Source organism: Mastigoproctus giganteus, chromosome 12 (assembly GCF_048544385.1).
Source record: "Mastigoproctus giganteus isolate SK-2022 chromosome 12, ASM4854438v1, whole genome shotgun sequence".
Classification (NCBI taxonomy): Eukaryota; Metazoa; Arthropoda; class Arachnida; order Uropygi; family Thelyphonidae; genus Mastigoproctus; species Mastigoproctus giganteus.
Window position 1 is genome coordinate 18,447,408 of NC_143586.1, and position 16,890 is coordinate 18,464,297.

A 16,890-nucleotide genomic window follows, 5' to 3' on the forward strand; every position below is an offset into this window, starting at 1 on the left:
TCCGGTATTTTTGCACGTGTATCCTCCTTTGAATCTGAGTGCCTCTCTGATCACACCCCTTTCCCCTCCCCCCACTACCTCTCGTATGTTCCGGAAAGCAGTTAGGAGGGTCCAACGTTTATCCGCGGAAATCTGAAGGCCGAATTCAGATACCGAAGGTCAATGAAAGGTGAATTTATTCGAATTAGACGCGAAACAGGGTGGATTCCAGTAGTGGTTTCCTCGTTAGATCGCGCAACAAAATAGAATGTATAAAAAAAGAGAAAAGATTAAAAGGAAGTTTGAAGATAGCAGAAAAATTTCACGGTTGTTTCCAACGTCCGCCACGTTAGGCTTAACGTATTCACTTTCGATTCATTTCCCATTCAAATCACCGAAGTGTTCATTTTTTTTGAAAAGGAAATAAGAGATTTCTTTGAAACGAGGGTCGTTAAAAACGTATTAAACTGGCTCATGCGCAATAGAATATTAAAAATGCTCATTCATCAAATAAATAAATCTCCATAACTATTTCACTAAGTTCTATTCATTGGAGTGCAGTTATTGAGTTTAATGATGTTTTCCGGCCTGGAACAGGATAATCTCACACTTTTCCAACAACATCCTGTCGGAGGTTGAAAATATTCTTCGCATTTAGGCAGGATAGGGTTAGACGCTCGGTGTCAGACGCACGTAGACATTCGCCGTCCGGTCACAAGTGTGTCAGTCGGGACTTAAATTGAGATGGATGGCAATGCGCAATCGTGGCTGCCCTCTCGGTACGTTTTAACAATGAAACGGTCACGCGCCCTGATCACTCGATTCGTCTACAGTGATGTCACGAACTTCCTTTGCTTCAATTGGCCCGATTGGTTGATTTCGGTGTTTGATGGATTTGCACCCATTTAATGATGACAAAATTCCAGCGAGCTTTTAAATATCTTAAATATCTTTTGGCAGCACTATACTTTCTTACTAAGCTAATTTATTCGTGTATATCCTGTAAATTATACCATTACTAATCAAAAACATTTAAATTATCAACCATACATAAAAGGCTAGTTAAGTTAGAAACTTAACTAGCCTTTTATGTATGGTTGGATCTGGACAAAAGGAAACTTTTGTCCAGATCCTTCTTGAATTTATTCAAGCTGTCAATTTCCACAACGACAGATGGAGTTTGTTCCAGCAATTAACCACCCGCTGGCTAAAGGCAAATTTCCGCACATCTATTCTACAGCTGTCTTTCCTCAATTTGAATTTATGCCCCCTTAGGTTCGTAATCTGAACAAGTGGAAGGATCCCATCAGAATTCAGCATGCTCAACCCATTCAAAGCATTATACACCTCAATCAGATCACATTTCAGGTGCCTAGTCTCCAGCCACTGCAATTTGGAACTTCAGCCTCTTGGTAAGAGGCTTAATCCCTTCATTCCCCTCACCAATCTTGTTGCCCTTCTCTGTACACGCTCAAGCAAATCTACATCCTTCCTAAAATGAGGCCTCCAGACCTGCACGCAGTACTGAAGGCGTGGCCTGACCATTGCCTTATACAGAGGGACAATCACCTCCTTTTCCCTGCTAGCAAAATTCCTATATATCATTGACAAAACCCCATGACCTGCCCTGGCAGCCTGTCTGCATTGCTCAGAAAACTTCATATCTGACTGCACAATTACTCCCAGGTCTTTTTCATTTTCTACCACCTTTGGTAGAACGTACCGACCGAGTTGGTACGTTTCTCTGGGGTTACTTCTACCCATATGCAGTACTTTGCATTTGTCAAGGTTAAATTTCAGTTGCCACTTCCTTAGCCCATCTGCCCAAATTTTCTAGATCCTGTTGCAGTAGCACACTGCCATTACTGTCATTAACAATCCTGCCAACCTTTGTATCATCTGCAAACTTCAACATCAATCCTGATATACCTTCATCAATATCATTTGATAAATATACAAACCAACAGTGGACCCAACACCGAACCCTGTGGGAGTCCACTAATGACATTAGTCCAAGAAGAGCAGCACCCATTGATTACCACCCTCTGTCGTCTCCCACACAACCATTCCTTTATCCATTGTAGCAACTTACCCTTAATACCATTCTGCTCCAATTTGTACAGTAGTCTTCCATGCGCAACAGTGTCAAAAGCTTTCCTGAAATCCAAGTATATGATATCAAAATTATTTTTCGCATCCTGTTCCTTTGTAACCACATCATAATATCCTATCAAATTTGTCAGACAAGACTTTCCCTTAACAAACCCATGCTGTGTCTGAATTATTGCTGCAGTCTAGATGATCCTGCAATGCATCTTTAACAAATGACTCCATTATTTTACCCGGAACAGAAGTTAAACTAACTGGTCTGTAATTACTTGTGTCACCCTTTGATCCTCCTTTGTGAATTGGGGATACATTTGCACATCTCCAGTCCGTGGGAACCTCCCCTGAGTCCAAGGATGCTCTCATAATTATGGCTAAGGGTTTGCTTAGTTGCTTTGTCGCCTCCTTTAATATAACTGGATAGACCCATCCTCCCCAGGTGCGTTTCTTATGTTTAACTTCAACAATTTCTTCTCCACTTTGCTCTCAGTTATTACAAAATCATTCAGCTCACTGCCAGAGTTAAATACACCTCTGGCATTCCCCTCGCTGAATAACTCCTCATGTGTGAATGTCGATGCAATATATTCATTCAGTTTGTTAGCTACCGGAGCAGGATCATCAACAGTCGAACCATCGATGTCAAGTGGACCAAGCTGATTCATCCCCTTCCTTTTAGAGTTTATATAAGTAAAGAAATCCTTGCTGTTTTTCTTAGCATCTTTTGCCAAGGATTTCTCGTAATCTGCCTTCGCCTGCCTAACCTCCTTTGTGACCTGATTACAGACTAGCTTATATCTGCCATAGGCTTTTGAATCTCTTGATAAATTATATGCATCCCATGCGTGTTTCTTCTCTGTCACGAGTCTCATTAGTTCATTTGATAACCATTTAGGCCTAAACCTTGAACAATATTTTTTAATAGGTATGAAACTTTTAGTAGCATCCACGATTAATTCCTTGAATGCTTCCCACTTAGGATTTATTGTTGGTAACATGGTCAGTTGATCCCATACAGAATTTAAAAACTGTCTGAAGTACTCAAGCTGTGGCCTGACCATTACTTTATACAAAGAGATAATCACCTCCTTCTAAATTCCTGTATATCATTGACAATGTCCCATGACCTACTCTGGCAGCTTTCTGCACAGTTCATATCTAACTGCACAATTATACTCAGATATTTTTCACTTTCCACTTCCCTAAGTGTAGTACCACACAGTTGGTACGTTTCTCTGGGGTTATTTCTACCCATATGGAGTACTTTGCATTTTTCAAGTTTAAACTTCAGTTGGCACTTCTCAGCTCATCTGCCGAACTTTTCCAGATCCTGTTGCAGAAGCCCACTGCCATTAATGGCATTAACAACCCTGCCAATCTTTGTATCATCTGCAGATTCTTAATGCATGAAGAATCCGTTCATGTTAACAGTTTATCCTCAGTCAGATGGTTTCTTCCAGCAAGATAATGCGCCGGTGCACAAAGCCTAAATCAACGTGGAACGGTTCCAGGAACATAACAATGACTTTTCTTTGCTGCAGTTGCCCGCTCAGTTCACGGATCTCAATAATATTGAACATCTTTAGGATGAGCTGGAAAGGGCTGTTCGCTGCAGGCCTACACCTTCGTTGAATCTCAAGTAACTGCGTGACACACTCATGTCTGCATGGTACTCCATTCCTGCCAACGTTTTCAGCATCTTGTTCAATCCATGCCTAGACGAATTCAGGCTGTTTTTAAGGCTAAAGGAGGCTCAACTCGCTATAGGTAGATGTACCTAATAAAGTGGCAGCACAGTTTATACGAGTTGTGATTAAAAATTTACTGAACTTGTATTGACTGAACTGTTATTGAGAAAATTATGACTTTTATCGGCTATGTAACGGATTTGCTTAGAAGTATTCTTCTGGACACTGTATACGCCGGTTCTATTTTGTAAGTCCGAGAATTACTGGGAGTGTCAAAGTGGATTTTTATTTTGATTGTAACTTTCTTTTAAACTGGACGTTCTCAAGTTTAACTGTCCTGACAATGAGGTAGTTTTTCTTTGTGATATTATTGCTAACTGAGATGCCGAGGTTTTCAATTACTAATGACCTCACACAGCCAGAATAGCAGACAATCGTAACCACACATTGAACAATGTTGAGCTTTTCCTCGCCAGCAATCTTCGAATACAATATCAATAGATCGCTAAGCACTTCAGGGCACAAACTGGTGTTGGTTTCTTCTCCAATGGAGTTTCTCTCTAATGGCCATGCATTACAGGAATGCGAAATGGGATGAACGGTGCCATTTCTGTGTTTCATTTACTTGTTTGGATTACTGGTTTAAGCGTTCTGATACCAGTGCTTACTCCTGTTCTGTCGCATTGTTACAAGCTTTTATTTCAATGGCATTTTTCCTTCTCTTTGGCCAATTTGCCCATGACCGGCCAGTTCCTTAAAAGGGAGAAATCCTTCCCTTCCAATTATTGTCCGATTGTACTTAGGTTTCCCCCCCAGAAACTGGGGTTTCTTCGTCCAGAAAACAGTTTGTACTTATCTCTACTCTTTCCAAATTATTGGAAACGTTTGATGAAGTTCAAGCAATTGCTCTTGGAATTTTTAAGACTTTTGATCGTGTATGGAATAAAGGTCTTCTAAATAAGCTTTCCATCTTATGGAGTGCCTGTTTTTTTGCAATTGGCTATTGAGTTTTTTCTTTAACGGTTCGAGTGACTGTAGTGGATGGATCTTTATCTTCTAATTTTTTCATTAATGCTAGTGTTCCCCAAGGTTTAGTTCTTTCTCCCACTCTTTCTCCCTTGTATATTGATTACCTCCTTCCACTGACAGCAAATTCTACCTATAATTATGCTGATGATAGCACATTGCATTCCACCGTCTAGAAACCTTGTCCTCCACAAACAGCTTCAACTTCATGAATATCCAGCACTAATTCCCTAAATGCTGATCTCCTGGTAATTCTCCAATGGGGCAAAGATAACCTGGTTAATTTCAATCCTTCTTCTGCTCCTATGCTTCGACAAAACTCAGATATCTAGACAACATCCCATGTCTCTATTAGGGATTATCGTGACTTTTAACCTCTCTTGGAAAAAGCACATCCAAAACATTTCTTCCTCTGCATCTAAAAGCTTGGTTTTCTCTTCCGCTCTCGGAGTTGCTTTTCATCCAAACAGCTCTTCACTCTGTACAAATCGCAAATCCGCCCTATCATGGAACATTCTTCCCACATCTGGGGTGGTACCCCGAAATCCTCTCTCAGGCTTCTAGATTCCATTCAAAGGAGGACAGTTAGGTTAATTAATGACTCGTCTTTAACAAAGTCTCTCCACTCTCTGTTTCATAGATGTTCTGTTTCTGCTGCATTCCTTTTCTATAGATATAGGCATTATTGTTGCGAATTGGCTTCTGTAGTTCCTCCTCCTCCTCCTCTGTGTTCCAAACCTGTCCGAGCACGTGCTGCAACCGATGAGAATCCTCTCACTGCCCAACTTAAAACTCACAGAGCCAACTTTTCTTCTTCCTCATTTACCCTTTCGACTTCGTTTTTCTGCAACAAACTTCCTTCATACGTATATCCAGAAAATTACAATCTACAGAAATTCAAGTGTCATCAAGTATCTTCCATCTTCTCAACCTTCATCACATGCTCGGTTTCTAAATTCTATAAGTTTTAATACCTTTCGGTTCGGGGATTTTCATTTAAAAAAAAAAATGACAAATTTGTGTTATGAAACAGCAATACTGATGATTTTGCATAATCCAAGGTGGTGCGCGATTCCAGGAATGATTATGTCAAGCAGAGGTGAATGATTGTTTTGTTCTGTTTGTCCTGATGATTTATTGATTAGGTTCGTTTAATAAGCATAATTTACCATCTTTTTCTTTCTGTTCTTAAACTGTAAATAGGTTGGGAGTATATATCAGCTCTTGAGTTGAATCATATTTAAGAAATTTCAGAAGAAGAAGAATATTAATAGACGTATTACTCAATGGCTTACCTATAGTTAAATTTTATCTACTCTTCTGAAGTAACGTGGCCTAATCTTATTTAAATTTAGGATCTTGTTTATTTGTTGGAGTTACTAATTTGTAAACATACCATGACCATTTGGAAAGTAAGGTCTCGAGTGCTCTAATTTAAAACTACACTATATTGCAAAAATAACCGGTTATAAATACACATTTCATCACGTCGGCTGATATGTGGACCGACAAGTGATGAAACACGCAGATATCCGTTTATTTCTGCAATGTAGTGCAGATGTGACATAGAAATATGACTGAACAATTATAGAATGTTATGTGACTAATTAGATCAAAGTGGTCTGATTCACTTCCTTTCAATGGACTGAGCGATGTACTCGTAGTCAGATACTCACAGATATATTATGGTTGTGTATGTAATGAAGCCATTATGTCTGCAAATATTGTCTAACTCTACAGGCGTTGAGAAATGTCATAAGAAGAAAGCACTCCAACTGCTCGACAATGGAAGTCACATTTGTGGTAGAATACACAACCCAATAGTCGAGGTTACATCCAAATTTTTTCTAAGGGGGATTATAACGATAATATCTGATTGACTGTAATTGTTCCAATGTATTCAGGCTCTTGGGGACCATTGCCCTTACTGGACTAGACCAGTTGAAACATTTTACAGTATCCCTATACAGTTCTGATTTCGTACCTTCAGTTACATTGCTAGAATTAATACACATCATTGCAATGTTACGCGATACTGTGCACTGCACCCTCAGAACATGCGTTCAGCCAACCTGGCGAAGATCGCCGAAGTGGATCACCTGTAGTTGTTCAAGTTGGATCCAGTGACTGTTGTGAGCGTTTTTCATCCAAAAACAAGCGTTTTAACTGGTTAAAATTTTATGCAATCTTTGTCGTCTAATACAATGACATTTTCAAATCTTTCAATTTCAAAATTTGGTATTATTTTCAAAATTTTCAACAATTTTCATGTTTTCAAATTTTGGTATTATTTTCAAAATTTTCAACAATTTTCAAGTTTTCAAATTTTGTATTATTTTCAACAATTTTCAAGTTTTCAAATTTTGGTATTATTGAATATAAAAATACTTCTTACTTCTCTCTGTCGATCCTATTAAGAGTTCCTGGTGTTAAATGAACAGCAGTGGCAATTTATTCAACATTTTGTGATGCAGTAGATTTAAATAATTTTCAATTAATTTTAATTTTTAAAATCGATTTTCAGCGAGCTCCATGGTAACTAAAATTGGAGGAACTATTCCGAAAAGTATTTAAATATTCGAATATGCTTCACTCGTTTATTTCTGTATAAAAACTCAAACTTTTAGTACTGAATAGCCTTCGGATAAATAATTGAGAATTTTTCTCATTATGGGTTCATTAATACGTGTCAAATTAAAAGAATTAAAAATATCAAACCATCAAAACCATGTTTCAGACTAAAACAACCGAATTCCCAAAAAACGTTCCTAAATGTTGATGAATTCCAATTTTTCTCTGATATTTAAACTATGAAAGTTGTTTATTAAAACTGATATCACTGTGAAATACGTTGAAACTATGTATTAACCCGCAATCAAAAATATTCAAAACCTTCAAACCTTTTACTTATTTTTATTTATTTATTTAATTAATTAAGCAATTTATATTTATTTTATTTTATTTTTTATATTTATTTTATTTTATTTTATTTATTTATATTTATTTTATTTTATTTATTTATATTATTTATTCATATATATTTTATTTTATTTTTATATTTATTTTATTTTATTTTATTTATTTATATTATTTATTCATATTTATTTTATTTTATTTTTATATTTATTTTATTTTATTTTATTTTATTTATTTATATTTATTTTATTTTATTTATTTTTATTGAAACCTTTATTATTAACCCATATTCAAAACCTTTAAAGTGTATAGATGTAATTTCTATTTTGTAACATTCAAAACTAAGGATTATTATAAAAAATTAACTAACAAAAACAATTAAAGTAATTAATTAATTAAAACTAAAATAATTAAATAAACACCATTCGAATTTTAAGATTCTTTGTTTTATTATGAATAATAACAATAAGGGTATTGGTGTTGCCATCTATTTTCAGTACCACAAACTTTGCCATTTTATGATATTTTAAATAATTATTTGTTAAATATCGATTTAAAACATAGAAATAATAAAACTGCATTTCTACTAATTTATTTACTTATTTATATATATTATCGTTACACTGTTAATTAATTTGGATATTTCTGTGTCAAATAATTAATAAACTAATTAATCGTTAGTATGTCTCATTATTTGGTGTGACTGTTTTGGTTTTTAAAAATTAAACCACAAAAAAATAGAACTTCACAGAGAATTTTTGATATTTTAAAAGGAATTGTTGTGTAGATCACTTAAGTCTTTGCTCACTCTGATATATTATATTTCTTCTTATATAAGTCAAGGTTTTCCCCCAAAATATTTCACAACTTCGGGGAAACACTGGCTTACAGGAATAGCAATGTTTATCCCAACATTTCCTTATAACGTGGCGCCATCTAGAAGCAACTACAGTAAGCATAGAGAGTTTTGATATAATTTTCAAATATATTTATTATTTAAAGAATGATATTCTTCAAAAATGAACTATTCAATAAAGATTGATTATTAAAGCAGAACGATGAAGAATAAATCATTAATTTTAAAATTAATAAATTATTAAGTTAATTAGATTAATTATTGAAGTGAAAGTATGTAGAAATATAAAACATACTATAATTCTGTAGTGCTGCCATCTAGAAACAACTAGAGTAAGTAATTTTATATAATTTTCAAAGATATTTATTATTTAAAGAATTATATTCTTAAAAATGAATTATTCAGTAAGGATTAATTATTAAAGCAAAACAATGAAGAATAAACAATTACTTGTTATATTAATTAAGTTAATTAATTAGGTTAATTTTAATGCAAAAATATGAAAAAAAATTATTAAATATTAATTTAATTAATTTAGTTAGTTAGGTTAATTTTTGAAGGAGAAATATGAAGAAATATAAAAACATATGTTATAGTTCTATAGTGCTGCCATCTAGAAACAACTACAGTAAATAATTTTATAGAATTTTCAAAGATATTTATTATTTAAAGAATGATATTCTTCAAAAAAGACTATTTAACAAAGGTTAATTATTAAAGCAGCAATATGAAAAAGAAATGATTAATTATTATATTAATTAATTTAATAATTAAAACGGAAATATGAAGAAATATAAAAACTTATGCTATCATTCTATAGTGCTCATAGTGCTACCATCTAGGAACAACTAGAGTAAGTAATTTGATATAAGTTTTCAGTTCTTTATTATTATAAAAAACGATATTCTTAAAAATATGAACTATTCAGTAAAGGTTAATTATTAAAGCAGAACTATGAAGAATAAATTATTATTAAATTAATTAATTTAATTAATTAGGTTAATTATTGAATCGGAAATATTAAGAAATATAAAAAATATGCTGTAATTCTATAGTGCTGCCATCTAGGAATAAGTGGAGTAAGCAATTTCATATAATTTATTATTTAAAGAATAATCTTCTTAAAAAATGAACTATTCACTAAAGGTTAATTATTAAACAGAACTACAAAGAATAAATTATTAATTATTATATTATTTAATTATTAATGCAGAAATATGAAGAAATATAAAAACATATGCTTTCATTCTATACTGCTGCCATCTATGAACAACTAGAGTAAGTAATATTATATAATTTTCAAAGATATTTATTATTTAAAGAATATTCTTAAAAATTTAAATATTTAGTAAAGGTTAAATATTAAAGAAGAATTGTGCAGTTTAATGATATTAATATAAAATAAAATATAGTATATATATATAAGGTGCTCCACTAACAACTCAAATGGATCACAATTGACAAAAAAGGTCAAGAGATGGCAGCACTATAGATTAATAAAGGTCAAGAGATGGCAGCACTATAGATTAATAGGATATCATGTTTTTATATGTGATTATTATTTAAATAATCAAAAACTATTCAGGATATTTAAGATTGCACACCTTTAGCAGATAGATCAATCTTTACAGAAGTAAGAAATGAAACAGAAACAGCTTAATGTCGAAATAATCTTTAATCGTATACAAAAATGCAAAAATAAACTTTGTATGGGACATATTTCACATTGAGTGGGATTTTTCATCATTTTGATATTATTGAAACTGAGTCTGTCATTTAAATTGCTGGATTGGCACCTTTTCTCAAATAACTACTGTACAGTATCAATTATGACGTCACCAAAGACATCATCACTGTTATGACCGACAGAACTTTCGCTAAATGGTGAGGATGACTAATCGTTTGATGGGCACTACTGGGACTGTTGTCACAACCCAAATGGGTCACTTTTAAGTCAATTAGAGGAACTCGACTACCAGTTTCAGCAAATATACATTCACTCCTTCGAACTACGGTCTTCACATGCAAAGCTGTGTCAACGTTCATCAAATGCACCCTGAATGTTTCTCTCAGCCAGCGTCTTAGCCATTGGCCTAACCACAGGATTTCACAGCTACAGACCCATGGGTTGTTGTCAAGCATGACTCCACCTATAGGACAAAATGACAATAAATTAATTTTCAGCACTTAATTTCAGATTTAATATCTCCAAAAGGGAAAAAATGGATCTAATTTTTCCTTTTTTAAAAATTAATTCAGTATATTTTTTAGAAGGTTCCACCTATTGGATAAAATAAGAACTAATATTTTCTTTTAAACTTGTTTTCGCGAGTTCCATCATTACGCCATCTACAGGAGAAAGATATCTTAACTAAGTTAATGTAATTTTAATTTTTGAAGCATATCACATCACCTATATGGTAAAAAAAAAGTATTAATTTCTGTTTTATGAATTTTTCCAGTCTTTAGAATTTATTCCATGGATTTTTCTGCATTATCACTGCTCCACCTATTGGAGGAAGATGGAATTTTTTTCTTTATAAACCAGTGTGAACTATTTAAAGGAGAAAAAAATTAATTAATTTCTTCTTAATTACACAGACTGCAGATTATTTATTATGCCACAGAGTTTAAAAATTGATCAGTTTTATTTTTTTTAAATTCCAATTTATATTAATATTTTTCGAAATATAAATTATTTTTTAAATAAACAGCTAAATATTTATATAAAATAGTGACTTGGCTTTGCATTAGAAACATCTACCTGATACCTCGTGGGCCCACCTTTTTCTAGACTAATGATGTCTTAGAATTCAGCAGTTAGCTATGTTGGCTGTTGTCCAGATATGGCACCAGCATTTCCCCTAATCTTTTCCCCACAATCATTGCACATTCGAATCGGGAATGATCTCGACGCCGAACTGTTTTTCCTTCGCACTCAAAAACTGATCGCCAAGTCAGCAATCTTATATCAGCCACTCCTGACTTTGAGCCTTCACCAGCATCGCAGATCTGTCCATACCTACACAAGGGGATGTTGCTAATGCAAAACCAACTGTATAGTAATTGGAATAAGCACACCAGATATCCCCTATTACCATTTTCAAGAACAATAAAACGAATAATATCTAACAGAACCATATATAGCTAGTCTAGTCTCTTAATTTCTCTTAAGAGAAATAGGGTTATTAAACATTGCTTTGCATGTGTGTACGGATTGCGCAGAATACTGCATACCAGTGATGTGCTGAGTCCCGTATCCATCCACATAATCTCCACTGACCACTGCCAACACTTCAGGGTTGAGGGTTGTTAACTTATTTCCCCTCAAATCCAAGGTCAAGTAACGGACATCTGCAAGGTAGCGAAGAAGTCCTCTAGGAAGTTGTTCGACCGAAGTATCTGTAATCCTAAGGGTCAGCTCATGGGTGTGAAGTCCCAGGAAGGCGTCCGGGAGTACCTTGCGGAGATTACTACCTGTGACCATAAGATCCCGCAGCTTGGTTCCGAAGGCCCACTGCAGCTGATGGGAAAGTATGGGCTCCTCTACGTCTACCACAACTTTGCGAAGGGCCCTTGCTCGAGATAACAGATCGTGAAGACGAAATGCTCGGACTCCAGAATACGTCCCTGTTTTAAAGGTGGTGAGGAACCTACAGAGGAGGGAAATATTTCATTAGAGGGTGACAACACTATTAAAAATGTCCCCTTAACATAAGGGGATGTATTTTTAGAGCATTGTGAAATTGGGCATCCAGCTGTTAGTAATTTTATTTCTAAAAATGGCCGATTTTAATGAGCATTTTACAGAAAGTATGCAGAGGGTAATACCATCTACAAAACGACCTTATATCTTTATTAACTTACATCTCCTGTTCCTTGTAAACATTAATTTGAGACTCCCCCCATTATACTTTTCGCTAATTCGATTTGACGTGGTTCCTGCGCACCTCATTTAAATTATCCAAAATGAAGGGCCATTAGCGTCGGAGATTTTTTTTCCAGTCAGCCAAAATAAAAAAAAAAAGGTGTGGAGCGTGTTCCTCTTCTGAGGAACAAAATTTTCTTGGTGTTTAAAGTGGAGGGAATAATCTTACAAAGTGGATTTTATTTACAACACTTAATGTCCGTGTAAATTAAAATGAATGATCTCCAACAGTGCCTCCCAAGTACTACTAATCGACCCTGTAATGCACTTAATAATCTGCTCCCTACGGGGGGTGCCAACTTGCTCTGAACGCATACCCTAAAAAAAGTCGTCTAATCTGTCTGTGATCCTGTTTTAATTATTGGTCTAATGAGTCATTAGGCACGGCGCTTGTGAAACTTGAGACACGTTCAGTGCACCGAGTAAAAATTGATTTACTCGCTGCACTGAGGTTGTCGGGCGTCCCCCCACAACACCCCCCTCTTTTGCATACCGTTGCAAAGGAACATCTATTGATCAAAAAAAGATCTGAAGAGATAGCGTCGAATTCAAGTATTTCAAAGAACCACCCTTTACTTTTGTAAAGGGTACTTAATAATCGGTGGATTATATACACTGCATTGTAAAAAGTTATGTTTAAGTAATAATACCAAAAGATATTGAGAGAAATATCGATCGGTTGGCATCTTAACATCACTTAGCTTTATCAAATAACTTTTACAGGGAGGGTTATCTTGCCTCACACCTCAGGCTGTACAGTGTCCGGGAATCGAGCTGACGTAGATCCAAACCCCTGATATCCAGTTCCCTTAATTTCAGCAGTCCAGAGAAACTAGTTAGACCTAAGACTTCGATGGGATTATGAGATAAGTGTAAGCTGAGCAATCCGGGCATGTAGGACCATAGATGTTTTGGTACTTCTTGGAGAATGTTGTTTGATAAGTCCAGGTGGCGCAGGTAGTTTAAATGGACGAATGCTTGCTCTGAAATGTTATGAAGAGAGTTTCTAGATAGTCGTAAACTTCGCAGTTTGGGTAAGTGTAGTGTGGGAAGTCCAGAAAGAGTCGAATTCTCCATGGATAATGTCTGGAGTGAGATCATCGGCCGAAAGAGTGATTCATCTATCCTCCACAGAGAATTATGGGATATATCCAAGCTGAGTAGCTGGAATAGTCCATGAAAAGTATCATCATTGAGATAAGATATTCGGTTGGAAGACAGATTTAAGGCTTGCAAGTTCGCCAAATGACCCAGTTCGTTATTGGGCAGCTCTTCGATGGAATTTGATGAGAGATCAAGGTATCGTAGAGTGTCTTTGACAGGTAGAAACTGCGGGAATGGAGGACGGATTATATTATTGAATGAGAGGTTGATTCTTTCAAGTTTAGTCCCTACAAACACGTGATCTGGAAGGGAGGTGATTTTGTTGTGGCTCAAGTCCATGATTCTGAGTCTTTCCAATCCGCGGAATACTTCATCAGGAACAACCGTAAGGTTATTGTGATCCAGAGCCACGATTTGCAGAGAGGGACACTCCTGGAAGACCTCGAGAGGGATGTCTGAGATATAGTTGTTATCCAAGTGTAGCACTTGCAAATAAGGAGCCTCCGTTAGGATGCTAGGAGAGAGGTAGCTAATGTTGTTATGAGATAAAAACAGGTAGTGAAGATGATCACCTATGCAATCCAGGAAGCCAAAAGGAATATCGCTTATTAGGTTATGGCTAAGATCAAGGGTTCTCACTTTGAGGGAAATATCGTCCATGGTTTCGTTACCAGCGATAAACAGATTAACTATCTGATTATTTGAGAGATTTAGATAAAGGGGACTGTCTTCATTTCCGGCAAAAAGCAAAGAGTCTAAAAAGAATTCAGAAAGAAGATTGTCCTGCAGAAAAACATTCGTTAATCGACTGAGATTGTAGAAAGCCATTGGCTCTATTAGCTGGAGATGATTATTCGAGAGAGCCACCGTGTGAAGAAAAGGACATCCACGAAATCCTTCGCTTCTAATCACTTTGAGTTTGTTTCCTGTAAGTACTACATTGGTCACGTGGGGTAGCTGACTGAAAGCTCCAGTCTCCACTTCTTCAAGCTCGTTGTTAGCTAGATAAAGATTCCTGAGTCGTGAATGAACAGAGTTGTTGAATACTCCTGGTAGAATAGTTCTCAGCCTGTTTCCTTCTAAGTCACAGTGCAACAGCCCTGGTAGGTCCAGAAGGAAGGGTGAAGAGACGTTGATGATTGCATTATGGTCAACCTGCAACCATTCGATCCTCCTTAGGGTGCCCACAAAGCTATCTGGAGGATGAGGACTGCCAGAAAAAGAGGAACTCATTTCCAGTACCTCCAGAGAATTTTTAACAGGGGAGAACACATGAGGGTCGACAAAGGCAATGTGATTGAAAGACAGGCGAAGTTCGCGTAACCTTGGAGAGTGTTCAAAGGTGTCACTCCCTAGACAAGCCAGTTTATTGTTAGCCAAACTAAGTGTGGATAAGGAATATCCCCATCCTTCGAAATCTGCTTTTGACACCTGCGTGATGTGGTTATCCTGCAGACTTAGTCTGGATAATTTGCGTAGAGGTCGAAGGGCCGAATGTGGAATGCTCACAAACCAATTCAACGAGAGATCAAGAATCTCTAAAGACTCCCGGAAACTGTATAGATCATATGGTTCAAGTTGGACGATCAAATTCCCTCGAAGATACAACTGACTCAAAGCTATCAGCTCCTTTAGAGCCAATGGGAACATCTCAAAGAGGTTGAAGCTAAGATCCATGGCCAGTAGACACGTCTGAAGTCCTATGAAAGCACCTGATGTGATAGAAGAAAGTCTGTTGTTGGCTAGTGACAACCTCTCTAATTGCATGTACTGGAAAGCTCTTGCTGGCAATGTTCTCAAAAAGTTGAATTCCAAATGGAGATCTCTCACAAATAGGGTTGAATTTAGGAGACTCACAGGTAGCGTAGACATTAAGTTATGACTGAGATCAAGTTTTTCTAAATGGGTCACTGGAAAAGGAAATCTCTTTGGAAACTCCTTGATGAGGTTCCCAGAGAGTTGAATCCTTCTAATCCTTTTTAGGTTATACAGGGCAAAGAAAGGCACCTTTTCCAGCAGGTTGTGAGATAGACTGAGAGTGATCAACGAAGGAGGAAAAGGTCTTCCTTCCAAGTCGAGAATGATATTTCCATTAAGATCCAGTGTAGTCAAATTGTCCAAATGGATGAAGGCACCATCATGAATGCGTGATATGTGGTTTCCTCCTAGGAATACGCTTCGTAGCGAAGACTTGGCACTAAGACGGGACCAATGCCTCGAAGAAATCTCTTCCAACTCGTTCGAATGTACATTTAGCCATTGAAGGTGTTCCAGCCTCTTCAGCGCAGCGAACGGCACCTCGCGAAGGGAATTGTAACTAAAGTCTATAGACGCTAAAAGGTGTTCTGTCCCTCTGAATGCTTGGGGCATTACTTCTAGTAGACTATTGTGCATAAGACGTAATGAGGAGACGAAAGTGCCCTCCAGCGAGTCGTTCTGAAGTATTTGCAATCCTGACCTCACTATGGTCACCTGATACACATCGTCCATTGGCAGACTTGGTAAGGTCACGAAGGGAACGCTAGTGCAGCTGATATCACGTTGGGCAGCGATGCAGGTACACAGGGAGTTGAAAGGGCAGGGATCTGCCCTCGAAAGAATGCTCTCAAACCTTGTAATAGCCATGATGACAGCTAAGGTGGATAATACAGACGTCATCTGTAAAGACAAAAAGAAAATTACAACATTTCAGTTTTATTAATTTAAATGAGGATTATTTTATTAAAATGTACGAATTTTATTTTTAAACGCCACCTACCGTTTAGCATGATAAACGTTTCTTCACTTCATACTCAGGCATTCAATCAACCCAAGAAGTGACGATCCAATGGGACAGGCCAAGGCGCCATCTTTGTTATTTGCATATCATAACTTTCTTCTTTCAGGAAGTGACTGGAAAACAAAATATATTAATGAATTATTGTCTATTGTTTCGCATTTAATTTTTCTTAATTTTCAAAGATTTTATTATATTGAGGAGTCTTCTGGAATATCCTTGGATATTCCAGAAGACTCCTCAACGTGGCAGAACATTGTAGAAGATTCCTGAATGTTGTAGACTATTCTAGAATATTGCAAAAAGTGGAAGAATTTAGAAGATTGTAGATGATTCTAGAGCATTGGGTGTAAGGCTTGAGCTTTCCTTGATAAAGATGGCAAGAAATAAGGAGCTGAGTGTCGAAGAAAGCTATTCCATGAGAAGTATTGGGAAAAAGTAAAAACTACCATTCAAAGATTCAAGGATACTGGCAGCTTAAAGGATAAACTACGATAAGGACAATTCACGT

At 36.2% G+C, this 16,890-nt stretch overlaps 1 protein-coding gene across 1 annotated transcript; it reads right to left on the minus strand.

Moving 5' to 3' along the window:
- Positions 1–10,289: 10,289 nt before the first annotated feature.
- Positions 10,290–16,442, minus strand: LOC150076750 (uncharacterized). Its single transcript, XM_090386916.1, has 4 exons — positions 16,362–16,442; positions 13,245–16,261; positions 11,809–12,224; positions 10,290–10,721 (listed from the first exon to the last, which is right to left on the minus strand). Exons 2-4 carry the CDS (start codon positions 16,259–16,261, stop codon positions 10,399–10,401), a joined length of 3,756 nt encoding a protein of 1,251 aa, XP_090243042.1. The 5' UTR covers positions 16,362–16,442; the 3' UTR covers positions 10,290–10,398.
- Between the last annotated feature and the right edge of the window lie 448 nt (positions 16,443–16,890).